Source organism: Rhincodon typus, chromosome 13, assembly GCF_021869965.1.
Source record: "Rhincodon typus isolate 14 chromosome 13, sRhiTyp1.1, whole genome shotgun sequence".
NCBI classification, from domain to species: domain Eukaryota; kingdom Metazoa; phylum Chordata; class Chondrichthyes; order Orectolobiformes; family Rhincodontidae; genus Rhincodon; species Rhincodon typus.
Window position 1 is genome coordinate 27,321,542 of NC_063344.1, and position 16,848 is coordinate 27,338,389.

General features: G+C 40.4%; 1 protein-coding gene across 1 annotated transcript in view; it reads left to right on the top strand.

Annotated features, from left to right (window-relative positions):
• The first annotated feature begins 620 nt into the window (after positions 1-620).
• The window catches only part of chrnd (cholinergic receptor, nicotinic, delta (muscle)), a 42,902-nt gene continuing 26,674 nt past the window's right edge, over positions 621-16,848 (top strand). Inside the window, exons 1-4 of the mRNA XM_020529618.2 lie at positions 621-678; positions 7,724-7,869; positions 12,080-12,124; positions 14,471-14,580. Of these exons, the coding sequence (XP_020385207.2) occupies positions 627-678; positions 7,724-7,869; positions 12,080-12,124; positions 14,471-14,580 (353 nt within the window). The 5' untranslated portion in view covers positions 621-626. The remainder of the gene's footprint in view (positions 679-7,723; positions 7,870-12,079; positions 12,125-14,470; positions 14,581-16,848) is intronic.

Below are 16,848 nucleotides of genomic sequence, written 5' to 3' on the forward strand. Positions count from 1 at the left end.
TCCACTCCAGGCCTCTTCTCTCTATCCCTCTGACCATCTGTTAAGATGGTCTTAAAATCTTTCTCTTTTTCCAAACTCTTGGACATCTGTCCTAATATCACTTTATGTGGCTTGGTGTCAGATTTTGCTCGTGTGACGTGCCTTGCAATGTTTTACTATTTTAAAGATGTTCTGAGTACAAATTTTTGTTAAGGCAAATCAATTTGTTTCACAGCTTCTTTTAGAAGTTATTTTTATATTTTGTGGGGATTATTGCATACTTTTATCATTTTTGAAGTTGTTGACACTTCAGGAACTTACAAAGATTACAAAATTTCAATATGGACTTCTCAGTGCCATGAGCAAGTTTTTGGTAGTCTGTCCCATAAACCATGAAGAGAATGTGAGCACTGATTTGTGTAATCAGAGATGGCCTTCGGATGAAATATGTATCACAACAGATACCAGACACATGCTGTGAGATTCGAGATCTTTCACATGGAAGTGAGTCTATCCTAATTCTATCCATCAGCTGTTTCTGTCAGTTTCACCCTGAACTAGATTTCAGAATCCGTCCTTCAGACAAAGTTGTTACAAGCTGCCAAATGCACAAGTAGCTTTTATGTTCAGAATTCGTTCTTATCCAAATGGGGAACGTTCACACCGTTTATCTTCTCATTATCTGCCTGTTTTATACAGGTAAGCTATACCTTGTTTCCGAAGAAAGTTTCAAGTCAATTTTTCAGTGATAATGATAAACATTTGAATTTACTTAGCATTGTTCTCTGATCTGTATATTAAAGGAGAGTTGTCTTAAATCTATTTTAGTTGAAATGTTCTTTTAATCATAAGAGCTTTGTGGTGTTCAATTATAAGTTTTTCTAGTAAATGGCCTGCCCAGAAGTTTAGATAAGTAATTTTAACTGTATTTTAAAAAATTTGAACTTGTGATATTGGCAGAACCGCACAACTCACAAAGCCTGAGTGCAGTTGTTGCTTGTGAATCTAATCTTGCTCCAACTTATTCCAGTAGTCCTTAAGCATCTAACAATTATAACATTAATAATATTTACATTTCATCAATGTTCATGAGTTGATGCTAACTAATTGATTTCCTACGTGTACTTCTTAACATCTGTCAAAAGGCATAGCTGAAGAGAAGTCCTAAGCGAAATTGTGTGCCACAGCTCTTTTCTTTTGAAGCACATTTTGCTCGATTTGAGGATGATCATAGCTTTCTGTTAAACTGTGTTTACTAACTAAGTAATGAATATTATTTTTTAAAAGTGATCACCAATCTTAATCATATGTTTAGGACAGCTTTACTATTTTAAATAATAGTTAGAAAATGAACTTAAAAGTGCAATTATAACGACAGGAAAAATGAGCCAGGGAATGAAATTAAAACCAACGTAGGACAATCAAATGGATATAAATCCCAAAGAGTCTTGGGACAAGCAGAGTAGGAAAAGATTCCAGCAGTCCATGTATATCATTACACTATCCAGAAATCTTTACCCTGTAGGGAACGTTGAAGTACAAACAGCAGAATTTAGCTAACTGTAGTTGGAATATTAAAAGATTCAGATCTCATTGCTGTATAAAAAGCATCAAAAGGTTCTCACAACAGGCAATAGCTAATTAGACCACCGTTGGAATGCAACATTCCGGAGCTAAGTGCAGACAGGAGCCTGACAACATTCCAGCTCTAGGCCACAACTGACAACAGGCCAAAACCATGACAGGATCACAGCTCAGAGACAGACTGTGAACAGCAGGCCAGGGCTGGCAAGAGACAGGAGCATGGCAATAGATTGGGGATTACAACAGGATGGAGTGTGGTAACAGATCAGATCTGTCAACAGCTGAAAAGAGACTAGGGCCTGGTAACAGGTTGATGTCATGCAGGCCAGAACTGGCAACAGGCTGGAAATGGCAAAAGGTTGGAGGCTGACAAAAGACAGGAAATCATTAACTGGCCAGAGGAGAGAGTTGGGTGTTATATCAATGTGAAACTGTTGAAACTCTTTAGGTTTATCTATGTTGTTTCTCAATTATGAAAATGATAAACAGCAAGAAATTCACAAAACAAAAGTCTTGTTCTGAGAGGACATAATAGTATTGCTGAAGCTCCTAAATCTTCAAGCAGAGTAATTGCGTTTGTGTGATATCTCATGATGACTCCGAAGTACAGTAATGATATTGTTCAATATTAGAGGAAAACACATTTTGCTGGTTCCCTGATGTATTGCCATCTCCTCTTGCTTTTCCTGAGCAGCTTTGAACAGCGATGATAACCCGCTGGCAGTGACAGGAAATTAATGAAGTTTATTAACTTCATTATTTACTTCATTATTTTTATGGCCAATCAGTAGCAAATATTCATGGCAATGCAATTTTGGTAGTGTCATGGGACTCATGCTGTATCAGAACCTGGGATACTTCTAGGATATGGTGGGCAGTGGTCAGAGTGGAGGGTAAGAATTGTTACAGCAGAGAAGAGGTCATTCAGTCCATCTGCATCAGGTCTCTGAGTGAGCAATGTACCAATTGCCATTCCCTCACCTTCTCTCTGTTACCCTGCACATTCTTCCTTTTCAAATATTAAACAAATTGCCTCTTGAATGTCTCAATTGAACCTGTCACTATCCCACTCTCATGCAGTGCATTCCAGACCTTAATCACGTGTTGCCGTGTAAAGGTTTCTCCTCATATTTTCATTGCTATTTTTTGGTCAATTACCTTAAACTTGTGCCCCCTGAATCTCAATTCTTTCAATAAGGGGACAGTTTCACTCATTTACCTTGTCCAGATTCCTAATGACTTTGAATACCTCTAACAAGTCTCTTCTCATCTTCCTTGCTTCATGGAAGGGTCTGTTTCCATGCTGTATGTCTCCATTACTCTATGAAGAGGTCCCAGCTTCTTCAACCTATCTACATACTTGAAGTTCCTCGACCTGGAATCATTCTCATGAATCTTTTCATCACAAGTTTTTAATTCTCTCAAGGGATGTAGACATTGCGTGTGGTGTCCAGACTTTATTGCTGTTGAGAAGGAGGTGCACACGAGTGGCAAAGCAAACCTTATGACTGGATCAGACAATGAACCTTAACCACACAGCATTTGGCCACCATTTTTAAAGGGTACCTGCATAAACATTCATTCTCTACAAGGCAGAAGCAGCATGCATGTTATCTTTATCTTATTTTATTAGGTTCTTAAAGTGGATACTTGCAGCCAAACTTTCTGATCTTTCACCTTTCCCTGGTCTGCCTGCCTCTCTTGGCCAGGAAGATGCTTGGCCATCCTCCTTAGCCTATCTCCACTATAATTCAGTCTACTTCCATTTGTTGTCATCCATGCCCTATGCAACCAAGACTACCGCCAACAGATCTGAATCATTACATGGTCTGGACGAACACTCCTCAAAGGGGACCATGCAGTGGCTACTCACTCCAGAAGAAGTAAGGCGGGTAGGCAGTTAGTGCAGGATTCCCCTGTGGCCATTCCCCTCATTAACAGGTGTCCTGCTTTGGATACTGTTGCAGGGGGATGACCTTTCAGGGTCTAGCAGCAGCAGTCAGGTCAGTGGCACTGTGACCAGCTCTGAGACTCAGAGGGAAAGGGCGCAGTCAGACAGAGCGATACTGATTGGAGACTCAGTTGTGAGGGGGACAGACAGGAAATTCTGTGGCTGCAGAATAGACACCAGGATGGTGTGTTGCCTCTGGGTGCCAGGGTCAAAGATGTCTCTGAATGATTGCAGAACATTCTGAAGGGGGATGTGAACAGCCTGAGGTCATTTTGCACATTGGTACAAATGACGCAGGTAGACAAAGGGATAGGGTCCTGCAAAATGAGTACAGGGAGTTAGGTAAGAAGTTAAAAAGCAAGATCTCAAAGGTAGTGATCTCCAGATTACTGCCAGTGCCATGTGCCAGTGAGGATTAAAAATTAGAAAGGTAGGTCAAGTGAATGCATGGCTGAGGATCTGGTATAGGGGGCAGGGTTTTCAGTTCTTGGATCATTGGGAACTCTTCCGGGGTAGAGGTGACCTGCACAAGAGGGACGGGTTGCATTTGAACCAGAGGGGGTCCAACGTCCTTACTCGGAGATTTGTTAACGTTACCCAGGAGGGTTTAAACTAGTTTGGCGGAGGCGGGGGTGGTGGTGGGACTCTGAATAAGAGAGGGGACATCAAGAAGTCAGGGGAAAATACATTTAGTTCAAAGCACGAGGCCTGACTGGTAAGACAGATGAGGTCAGAGCATGGATTGGCTCTGGGCACTGGGATATTATAGCCATAACAGTAACATGGCTGAGAGAAAGGCAGGACTGGCAGCTCAATGTTCCAGGATATAGAAGCTACAGGCATGACAGAAGTACAAGTAAGTGAGGAGGGGGGAGTTGCCCTTTTGATAAGAGAGGACATAACAACAGTGCTTAGCGAGGGCATTCTTATGGGGTCATCAAATGAGGAGATATGGTCACAACTTACAAACAAGAAGGGGATGGTTATAGACCCCCAAACAGCCAACAGGTACTAGAGGAGCAGATGTGTAGAGAGATTGCAGATACCTGTAGAAATAACAGAGTGGTATTGGCTGGAGATTGTAATTTCCCTTGTATTGACAGGGCCACCCAGAGTATAAAAGGCCCAAATGGGGTCAAATTTGTCAAATGTGTCCAAGAAAGTTTCTTAAATCAATATGTAGAGGACCCTACTCGGGTGGGGTGCGTAACGCTGGACTCCCTCCTAGGAAAAAAAGTCAGGAAAGTGACTGAAGTGTCAGTCAGAGAACACCTTGGGTCCAGTGACCATAACTCTCTTAGTTTTAACATAGTTATGGAAAAACATAGGATAGATCCACAGGTTAAGGTGATAAACTGGAGCAGGGCCATTAGGCAGTATCTAACCGCGGTCGATTGAGTGAGTCTGTTTGAAGGAAAAGGAGCAACTGGCAAATGGGATGCTTATAAAAGTGTGATATCAAGAGTCCAGGGACAGTACATCCCTGTTAGGGTGAAGGGAAAAGCTGGCAGGTTTAGGGATCATTGGCTGACAAGGGATATTGAGGCTCTGGTCAGGAAAAAGAAGAAGGCATACATTGGGTTTTAGTTATCAACCTGAAGTGAATCCCTAGATGACTATAAAAAGTGTAGGAGTACGCTTAAGAGGGAAATCAGAAGAGCAAAAAGAGGGTATAAGATGGATCTGTCAGGTAAGGTTAAAGATAATCCCAAGAGGTTCTATAGCTATATTAAGAGTAAAAGGGTGGCTAGGGAGAGAATACATCCCCTTAAAGATCAGCATTGCTGTCTATGTGTGGAACCACGGGAGCTAGGAGAGATTTTTAACGAATAATTCTCCTTTGTGTTTACTGAGGACAGATTCATGGATGTTAAGGAAATAAGAGAAACAAGTGGGGATGTTTTGGACCACATACACATTACCAGAAAAGAGGGGTTTGCAGCCTTAAAGCACATTAAGGTGGATAAATCCCCTGAGCCTGATCAAGTCCATCCTTGGACATTGTGGGAGGCTAGGAAAGAAATTGCAGAGGCCCTTGTAGTGATTTTTACTTCATCTTTAACCACTGGTGAAGTTCCAGAAGACTGGAAGGTGGCTAATGTTGTTCCATTGTTTAAGAAATGTAGCCAAAACAAGCCAGGGAACTATTGGCCGGTGAGCCTGACATCAGTGGTAAGCAAGTTATTGGAGAGGATACTGAGGGACAGGATCAACCAACATTTGGATAGTCAAGGTCTGACTGGGGATAGTCAGCATGGATTTGTGTGTGGGAAGTCATGTCTGACAAATCTTTTAGAGTTTTTCAAAGAGGTAACCAAGGGGATAGATGATGGTAGGGCAGTGTATGTTGTCTATATGGACTTTAGTAAGGCCTTTGACAAGGTCCCACATAGCAGGCTAGTCATGAAGGTTAGGTTGCATGGGATCAAAGGAGAGCTAGCTAATTGGATTCAAAATTGGCTTGATGGTAGGAAGCAGAGGGTGATGATTGAAGGTAGTTTCTCAGACTGGAGGCCTGTCACTAGTGGTGTACCACAGGTGTCGGTACAGGGACCTTTGTTATTTGCTATTTACATACATGATCTGGATGTTTATGTGTAAGGCATGATACAAAATTAGGAGGTATTGTTGATAGTGAGGAAGGTTATCAAAAATTACAGAGGGATCTTGATCAGATGGGGAAGAGGGCTGAGGATTGGAAAATGCAATTTAATACAGATAGTTGTAAGGTGTTGCACTTTGGAAAGTCAAACCAAGGTAGGACTTATACAGTAAGTGGCAAGGTCCTGAGGAGTGTTGTGGAACAGAGGGACCTAGGAGTACATGTACATAATTTATTGAAAGCGATGTTACAAGTAGACAGTGCGGTGAATAAGGCATTTAGCATGTTGGCCTTCATCTGTCAAGGCATTGAGTATAAGAGTTGGGACCCAATGTATAAGTCGTTTGTGAGGCTGCACTTGGAGTATTGTGTACAGTTTTGGTCACCCTGTTATAGGAAAGACATAGTTAAATTGGAAAATGTGCAAAGAAGATTTACGAGAATGTTGCCAGGACTAGTAGGTCTGAGTTATAGGCAGAGGTTGGCCAGGAAAAGACTTTATTCCTTGGAATTTAGGAGAATGACCTTATTGGTATCAATATCAATAAGGGTGACCTTATTGAGATGTATAAAATCATAAGGGGCACAGATAGGATGAATGCATATCGTCTTCTTCCCAGGGATGGGGAATTGAAAACTAGAGGGCATAGGTTTAAGGTGAGAGGGGAAACATTTAAGAAGGACCTGAGCGGCAGCACCTTCATGCAGAGAGTGGTGCATTTATGGAATTGCCTGCCAGAGAAAGTGGTTGAGGCAGGTACATTAGCAACATTTAAAAGACACTCAGCTAGGTACATGGATGAGAAGGGTTTAAAGGGATATAGACAATATGCAGGCAATTAGAACCAGCTGAGTGGGCATCATGGTCGGCATGAACCAATTTGGCCCAAAGGGTCTGTTTCCATGCTGCATTACTTTATGACTCTAAAGTCCAGCAAGTACAGTATCTTGCCTGCTGAACACTTCTTACAAATAATTGGGAATCTGAAGACACCGATTGCTCGGTTTAAAAGAAGTTAAATGGAAGGGTAACTTGATTCTGGTGAGATAGCCTTTTAATGAGCATGCATGATGAGCAAATTCATGCAAAAGGGCTTCCTGTTGCTTACCACTATAAGGGTAGGCATGTTATTCCATGTAATGCATTATAGGTTATCCTGCTGTTAAGTTGGAACTGTGTTCCATTAAATAATAAAGTTATAATTGTTGTTCAGTAAGCATGTTTCAGTTGAATCGGTATTTAATTGTCTGAAACCATTTTGCAGCGGAAGGTTAATTAGAGCTTAATTGTTGTTGAGTCTGCAAATTAGAACCCAATATGAAATATATTGGTGTTGACATTGTTTTATTTTATGTGAGATTCCTCATAGTTTTCTTTTAAGTCACAAGCTACAGATGTTCTAGGTATTGTGTTGATAAGATATTTAAACTATTGAGAAAATGGTTACATGCATCCCAAACACAAAGGGTTTGTGTGGTGCAGTGGTAGTGCCCCTAACAGTGGCCTGGGTTCTCTTTCAGATGTGTGCAGTAACATCTCCAAACAGGCTGGCCTGGAAGATATTTACATTCAAAATTATTTGTGTTCTTTCTGTTTTAATCTGCAGGATGTTCCGTTGGGAATGACGAAGAGAGGTTGATTCATGATCTTTTAGAAGTCAGAAAGTATAATAAAGATGTACGGCCAGTTGAGCATAAGGATGAAGTGGTGAAGATTTCATTGGGTTTAACACTCTCCAATCTCATTTCATTAGTAAGTTAACAGTAATTGAGGGGCATTGACTCCTGAATCCACAAACACAATATGTACAAATTACTAATGCAGTGAAGTAAATTACAATGTTACATTTCTGCATATTAAAGTGCTAATTTTTAAAAAGCAAGCTGTTAGCACTCAAAGAGTCTGCTAGTACTCTTCCACACATTAATCATATTTTATTTCTCTCAATAAACTTCATGATAACAAATAATATTAAACGAATATCTGGTAGATTTAGCCAGAATCTGTGCCAGGGTAGCATAAAAATTGGGTACAAAGGATGTTGTACTTGCACAGGAGCTTTTGAAAGACACCATTATTTCCAATTTTTTTACTGTATATATAGGTAAATTGACCTTTATTACAAGACGATTTGAATATCGGAGTAAAGATGTCTTACTGCAATCATACAGAGCCTTAGTTAGACCACACCTTGAGTATTGTGTGCTGTTTTGGTCTTCATACCTACTGAAGGATATATTTGCCACAGTGTGAGTGCAATGAAGATGTGCCAAACCTAACTCCTCGAATCGAGGGATTGTCTTATGAGGAAATATTAAACAGATTGGGCCTTTATACTCTGAAATTTAAAAGTAAAAGAAATGATCTCCTTCCAACCTAAAACAATTCTTACAGGAATTGACAGTGTAGGTAAAGGAAGGATGTTTCTTCTGGTGGATGGGGTGGTCAGAACCAGCACACACAGTCTTAGAATAAGGTTAGGCTATTTAGGGCTGAGATAAGAGGAATTTCTTCACTGACAGTGGTTAATTCTTAGAAATCTTCAGCCCAGAGGGCAGTGGATGCTCTGTCATTGAGTAGCTTCGAGATGGAGGTCGATGGACTTCTTTTACATATTAAAAACATCAAAGGATTTGAGGATTATGCAGGATAATGGTATTCAAGCACAAGATTAGACATGATTTCTATTTGGCATGGGCAAGCAGCAAATGTAGAACAGCTTATCAATACTTTGTATAAAGCATACATGTGCCATTTACTTGCTTCACTGTTCTATTGGGTATTATATATGGCACACTCAGTACAATTTGCTGTTCTTCTTCACACCTATTTCTAAGTTAACAACAATGACAGCAATAAAAAGTCCTGCAAGTGCAATGCATTCAGTTGACTTCCGGGATGAGAGGACTGGACAATGAAGAGAGATTGCATAAATAGGGTCTGTACTTTCTGAAGTTGGAAAAATGACAGGTAATCTTTCTGAAAGATACAAGACTTAAGGATGCCTTGATGGGGTAGATGCTGAGAGGCTGTTGGAGCCACAGGTCAGTCTCAGGGTAAGAGGGTGGCCATTCAGACTGAGATGAGAAGAAATACCTTCACTCAAAGGTTTGTAAGTCTTTAGAATTCTTGATTCCAGATGGTTTTGAATGATTTTGATGAGGTTAAGGCTGAGACTAGTAGAATTTTAGACTCAAAGGGATTCATGAGATTTGGATTTCAGGAGAGAAAGCAGAGATCAAGGATCAACCATGACCTTATTAAATGATAGAATAATTGCAAGGGTCCTATATCTTATATTCATAATTGTAGAGTGCTGAGGTTGACTACTTTTGCCAGCACCCATCAAATAATGGATAACATTCTATGACACTAGACTTCTCATAAGACTATTTCATTTATTTGTATTGAGTTTGTTCTCCTTTGTTTCTGATCTGTCACATTTTTTACAGCATAGATTCCCTACAGTGCAGGCAGAGGCTATTCAGCTCATTGAGTCTGCACTGACCTCCAAAGAGCATCCCACCCTATCCCCTTAACCCCGCATTTTCTATGGCAAATCCATCTAGCCTGCACATCCCTGTACACTACAGAGCAATTTAGCATGGCCAATTCACCAAATCTGCCCATCTTCGGACTGTGGGAAGAAACTGGAGTACCTACAGAAACCCACATAATCACTGGAGGAACGTGCAAACTCCATACAGACAGTCATCCAAGGCTGGAAACAAAGCCAGGTCCCTGGTGCTGTGAGGAAGCAGTGCTAACCACTGTGCTATCATGCTGCCCATGCTTTGGGCCTACTTTGTTTGGGTCAATGCATGTGGAGGTGCCAGTGTTTGTCTGTGGTGGATAAGGTCATCACTTGACAAAGGGACAGCGCTCCAAAAGCTTGTGGTCAATGTGTGCAGATATTCTAGCTATGGTAATGATTTGACTTTACAAAACTACACAGCATTAGATATCATGTAACCTTGTTGGTCCTGGTAAAATACCGTAAAATTGAGAGACACAGAAATTATCCCACTGTAGAATAAAATTCTTTCAACCTATCAGGTATTTACCATGTTTTAGCTTTTGTGCATCCTCTGTACATAGAACAGTACAGCACAGTACAGGGCCTTTGGTCCACAATGTTGTGCTGACCTATTATCCAATTAAGATCAATCTACCCTGCATACCCTACATTTTACTATCCTCCACGTGCCTATCCAAGAGTCGCTTAAAAGTCTCTAAAGTATCTGACTCCACTACCACTGTGGGCAGCGCATTCCACACGCCCACCACTCTCTGTGTGAAGAACCTACCTCTGACATCTCCCCATACCTTCCTCCAATCACCTTAAAATTATGTCCCCTCGTAATAGTCATTTACACCCTGAGAAAAAGCCTCTGACTATCCACTCTATCTATGCCTCTCATTATGACTTGTTTAGTGTATTCTATTTCTCATGCAATCGTTCTACAGCGCCATACTAGAACTTGTATTTCTATAGCACCTATACCAAATAAACCAATCCAAGGTACTTCACAGGACCATTATAAAGTAAAGTCTCATTCTAGCCACATGAGGAAATGTTATGACAAGTCACCAAAAGCTCAGTTGAGAAGGTAAGCTTTAAGGAGCATCTTAAAAGGAGGAAGCAGGATAGACAAACTTAGGAGGAAATTCCTGAGTTTATGGCCTAACAAAGATACAGCCACCAATTATGTCAGATCACCATTGGATGTGAGAAGCCATTTTGGAGGAATGTCAATATCATGAAGGGTTCTAGGGCAGAAGAACATTACAGAAGCAGGGAATAGTGAGGCCTTGGGGGGAAATTGAAACATGAGAATGTGAATTTTAAAAGTGAGCCATTGCTTAGGCTGACAGGTGTTTGTACAAATTAAGCTACAGCAGTAGAAAATTAGATGGCCTTACTTTCAAGGAGGTTTGGAGATGGGGAGGAGCAAACAGTGAGTTGGAACAGCCGGGTGCTTGCTCTGACTTTCATGTCAGGAATTGTCACCATATAACCTCTCTCTGCTCCATGACAAAATAGAAAATTGCATTTAATCAGGTGTGATTAGGTACTAATGAGATATAAATTCAGGCAAATGGGCCTCTTGCCACTCACTACTAAGATTCTCATCTTGCTGTTCAAATCATGGGTGGAAAATCAGGCTTTTCTCTTGACATCAAAAATGTCATTTTTCTGATCTCGCCATATTTTTAGCAGGTGATTCATTATTGCCCACATAGTCCAGGAACTAAGAAAATTCAGCACAGTCCCAAATATTGAAGGAAGATGGACTGACAACCATATCAAAAGCTGCATACATTTTGAGAAGCACAAAGAGGATTATTTTATCATTGTCACAATCATACAGGCTGTCATTTACTGTTTAAATAAGAGCTGCTTCAGTTTTGTAGCGAAAGCAGAAAATTGATTGGAGTGTGGAGTTTCGGAAATGAAAAATGGTTTGGGAGACAACAGCAAGTTCAGTGACTTTGGAGAAGGAAATAAGTTTGAAGATGAATGAAAACAAAGTTGCTGGAAACTGAGTTCTGAGGAAGGGTCACCGGACCCGAAATGTTAACTCGGTTTACTCCTTCGCAGATGCTGCCACACCTGCTGAGCTTTTCCAGCAACTTTGTTTTTGTCCCTGATTTACGACATCTGCATTTCTTTTGGTTTTTATTGAAGATGAATAGGTAGTTTGCAAAGATTGAGGGATCAAAGCCTATATAAATATACACTTATGAATGCACAAGAAACTATTGATGCAGACCTGCAAGGAAGATACCTCTTGCACTGGGAGGGTTTCTTTTAAACCAAATAGGGTTTTGAGCAGCAATTGGAACTGGCACCGTGAAATGCCAACATATGTAACTTGCTTTGGTATTTTAAATTTAATAAATCAAGTGTTTTTAATACATATCACCTCAAATGTACTTCTGTGTTCTCAATTCCTTACAGAAAGAAGTTGATGAGACACTGACTACAAATGTGTGGATTGATCATGTGAGTAAAGGAATCAAGCATGCAGCATATTTGAGTTCTCTTTTTATCATGTTTGCCTGGATATTAGATTTAGATTTAGATTTATATAATATTGTCATTTATACCCAGGTATAATGAAAAATGGATAATGTTGTCACGTTCCGGCGCCATCTTGGATTATGGAATATATTACTAAATAAATCATATAAATGGTAAAATATTGAATAAATTAATATTAAACTGATATTACTAAAACTGAAACAGCTTCAAAAGTTCATCTTTCCTTCTCCATAGACTTCATCCTCTCTGCTCCTCCAGTCAATCCCTAAAATTGAACATATTCAAAAATGGCTGACTAAAATCACTAATCAAATTTTCTCTAAAGAAGGTATTCATTAATGTCAGTGTATGAAATTTGATGACCTATATTTCAGTGAAAATATTAAGCTATTTTTAGTAAACAATTAATAATTATCACTAAAATACCAGAAAGAGAAATGTAATGCAAGTAACATTTTTATATTTACAGCTGGACAATGTGATTTCATCGCATTGATCCTTGAATGAAACCTCTCTCACCATAATGTAAGGAACGTGTTCCAGTCCTTATATCCTAGGGAACATTTCCTAATTAACATTTAACTACAAAACTCCCCAGCACAATACATTTTCCCACCTATATATAGACGTCAACATTTAGGTGTCAAAGGAAATATTTATTCTTCTTTCAATATTGTTAAAAGAGTTTGAGTGTGAAATTGGACTTGGTGGCGTCCGTTGTTTGGGTGCTACAGGTACCATTTGGAGAGAAATGTGGTGACTGATGTCCATGCATTCATACTCCGACCACAAAGCATGCCAGATGCACAGCATGTGCAATCAACATCCACCAGAAGTATACTGAGCAGATAGAACATGATGCTATAACCTTGCATGGCTGAACAAATGTTAAGCAGCAAGAACCATCACCACCACCAAACCTCCTTCTCTCCCAACTGTCCGGCCTCAGCAGAGACACAGCGAAGGGTCCTCTCGGCTTGGCATAGCGGCCTCCTGTGGTGGCCTCTCAATTTGGCGTAGTGGCCTCCCGGCCTGGTATAGTGGACTCCAGGCCTGGTGTAGCAGTCTCCCAGCATGGTGTGATAGTCTTCCGGTAGTACATGATGGTCTCTCAGCCTGGCATGGCCTCAGCATGATTTCCTGGACTCGAGCAATTCCAGAACAATCTCCCAGCCTCATGAACCTCAAGGTGAAGCCCAATGTGGTCTGGAACCAAGGCCAGGTGCGGCCTAGAGTCTAGGTGCCAGAGTGGTCTGGGTTGGAAGACCATCATTCTGAACTTTTATTTCTGCAATGCCGGACTTCTTATTTCTCTATTTTGTAAGATCTTATAACTGAAGAAGCTATACCTTTGTACCTAAAATGGCACTGTAAGTAGCGATGTATAAACCTTTCTCTGTACTCGTTTGAGTACATTTGACGATAGAGGTAATTCAATTCAATTCATCCCTAGCATACCCCAATGCTCTCGAGAAGGAATTATCATCTACTTAAACATTAATTGTTGGTTGATTTCTTTTGGCTGTTGTTATGGCTGTTCAAACATTTAGTGCTTTCCAAAGTTATTTCAAGTTTCAAAAGTCTTGTCAGTGTGGTGTGTCCAGTGGTGAGGGATTCTATCCCAAGGACACCACGCTGTATTCAAGGTGATTGCTCCATGTCCCTGGTTAATTGCTGCCGAGATGCAGTTTGTCCCATATTTCACAGTTTTAAATCTTATGCCTGAACACTCACATGTGCTCCCTTCTCCTGGGGACCGGCTGTTAAAGTTTTCCAGTGAGGCCAAGAACCCCTATCCATCGATAGATTTTTCTTAACCAAAAGTGCTAAGAGATGTTGAGCAGGCCCCATCAAGGGGAGTGACAGGTTGGTAGGTCAGGTACAAGAGGTCAATGGGACAACTAATTGAGTATATGGCCTGGGATTGTTCCTTCAATGGCCAAAGGGGAACCCCAAAAAAGGTACCACCCTTTGTCTAACACCAGCCCACTCAGCTAAAGCTCAGCATTGGTCTCCGTCCACAGTGTGGCTGCCCCTGTTGGAGATAAAATACTGGTGGGATGGGATGGGTACTCCAGTAGATATTAATGGCAATTTAAGGACCTCAACAGGCCCAAGGACTGGTGGAATGTCCAATAGCTCCACTCCCATAATAAAATGGTAGACCAGTCGGGGGGGTGGACAAACCACCCACTGCATCTTACAAACTGGCAGGGACTGTAAAATCCCACTCAATTATCTGATTTTTCATTTTAGCTCACAATTCAGTTAGTGATAAGGCCCACTTTCATTTGTCTTTTGTTCCAGGGATGGTATGATAAACGACTTACTTGGAATATGTCAGAATATAGCGGAATTGAAATAATCCGTCTACCCCCCGATTTAGTGTGGATACCGGACATTGTCCTAGAAAACAAGTATGTAAATTCATTACATCAATCTCTTTGGGAGAAGTGGATGGTTTCTGCTCATCAGAAATAATATATGTTAAACTGGGAAGCGCAGAACTACACTTGTAGAGCAACTTTTTTTTCCGTTGTTTAGACCACATCTGGAGTACTGTGTACGATACTGGTCACTGTATGTACACAAGGATGTTAGTGCATTGGAAGCAATTCAAAGAAGGTTTACTAAACTAATATCTGGAACAAGCAGATTGCCTTACGAGGAGAGGCTAGACAGGCCAGTCCTGTATCCTCTGGAGTTTAGGACAGTCAGAGTTGATTTAATTGACGTATATAGGATCCTGAAAGGACTTCACTGTGTGGATGTTGAAAGGATGTTTCCTCTTGTGTGAGAATCTAGAGCTAGGAGTCATAATTTAAAAATAAAATGTCACCCACTTAAGACAGTGATAAGAGATCATTTTTCCTCTCAAAGTCTTCAAAGTGAATCTTCAGAACTCCCTTCCTCAAAAGACAGTGTTGTAGAATCTTTAAATATTTTTAAGGAACATGTAGATAGATTCTGGTCTACTAACAGGGTGAAAGATAATTGGTGAAATGCAGGAAGGTAGAATTGAAGTTAAAATCTAAATAGCCATAATGTTATTGAATGGTGGAGGAGGCTTAAGGGGACAAGTGTCCTACTCCTATTCCTTGTTTGTATGTTCTTAAGACCTCAGCAGCACCAGCACAGCCTTCCATGTAAGAGATAGCTTATCAGAACAATGTAAGCCAGCCGTCTGAAATTCTCAATCAGTTGATTACAATTGAATGCAAAGTTGCAGGCTGTGGTTGGGGCTCAGTAAATTTCACCATGCTTCGTTTTAAAAGGTTCAGACGCAGAATTAAACAGTGGCCTCTCTGTCTTCTCAGAGCACTGTTTGGAAAATAGTGGAGGAGTTTTCCTCATGTCTTTTTCAACAGCTCAGTCAAAAGCAACACCTATAAAAGAAATGATACAAACAATTTTGCATTGCTGTTTATGTGACCTTCCTAGGGGAAAATGAACATCTGGGTTTCCTGCAGTTCTACAGTGACTACAATTCAGAAATACGTCTTTGGATATAAAGTTCTTTAGGGAAGCTATGAGGTCATGTAAACTGCTATATAATTGCAAGCTATGTTTTTCTTCCTGCTTGCCTCCCTCAAGCTGTTAGAGTGTTCAAAGACCAACTTGGTACATTCTGCACCAAGTCTGAAAGTGTGAAGGAGTTTGCTTTTCAGACCATGTGGTGTCAACTTGCAAGGCTGAAGCATTCTGCAGTTCTAAGAGAATGGTCATCTCCAGGAATGTTGCAAGCGTGTTCTCACAAATGAATCACTATCACCAGCCTATGAAGTTTTGGTGGAAAATTACACATCTCTTAAAAGAATATAAGAAATAGGAACTAAACTAGGCCATACACCTTCTGGAGCCTACTTTAGTGAGGTCATGACTCATCTTTGACCAACACTTCACTTTCCTACCTAAGGTCCCAAAACTTATTAAACTCAGCTTTGAATATATACAATGACTAAGCATATGCAGTTCTTTTAGGAGTAGACTAACCAAAGATACACAGCCTTCTTAGTAAAAACATTTCTCCTCATCATGTTAAATTATTGACTCTTTATTCTCAGATGATGACTCCTACTTCTAGACTCTCTAGCTAGGGGTCAGTTTCACAGCATTTACCCTGACAAGTCTGCTAAGAACTTTATGAGTTTCGATGAAATTACCTCTCATTCAAACTTTAGAGAGTATAGACCTATTAGACTCGCCTCTCATCATAGGACAACACATTCACTCCAGAGATTATTCTGATGAATGTTTTATGTTGAGTTTCCAGGGCAAGTATATCCTTCCTTATGGAAGGAGATTAAAACCATTCACAGCTTTCCAGTCAGGTCTAGTCTTACCAAAGTACTGTACATTTTAGCAAGACTTCCCTATTCTTATACTGCAGCCCCTAGCTATAAAAATTAACATAGCACCTGTCTTCCTTGCTTCACCTATTTGTTAACTTTGTGCAAGAACATACCAGCTTCCCTGGATAGCAAAATTTAAAAGTATCTTCACCATTTAAAACATATTATGATATTCTATACCTCCTATCAAAGTGAATAACCTTACGTTTTCCTATGTCATACTCCATCTGTAACCTTATTGTCCACTCACTCAATTTGCAGGTCTCAATTTGTGTCCTCCACACTGTTTGCATTCCTTCTAAACGCATGCCATAACCATGCCAATTGCAAATA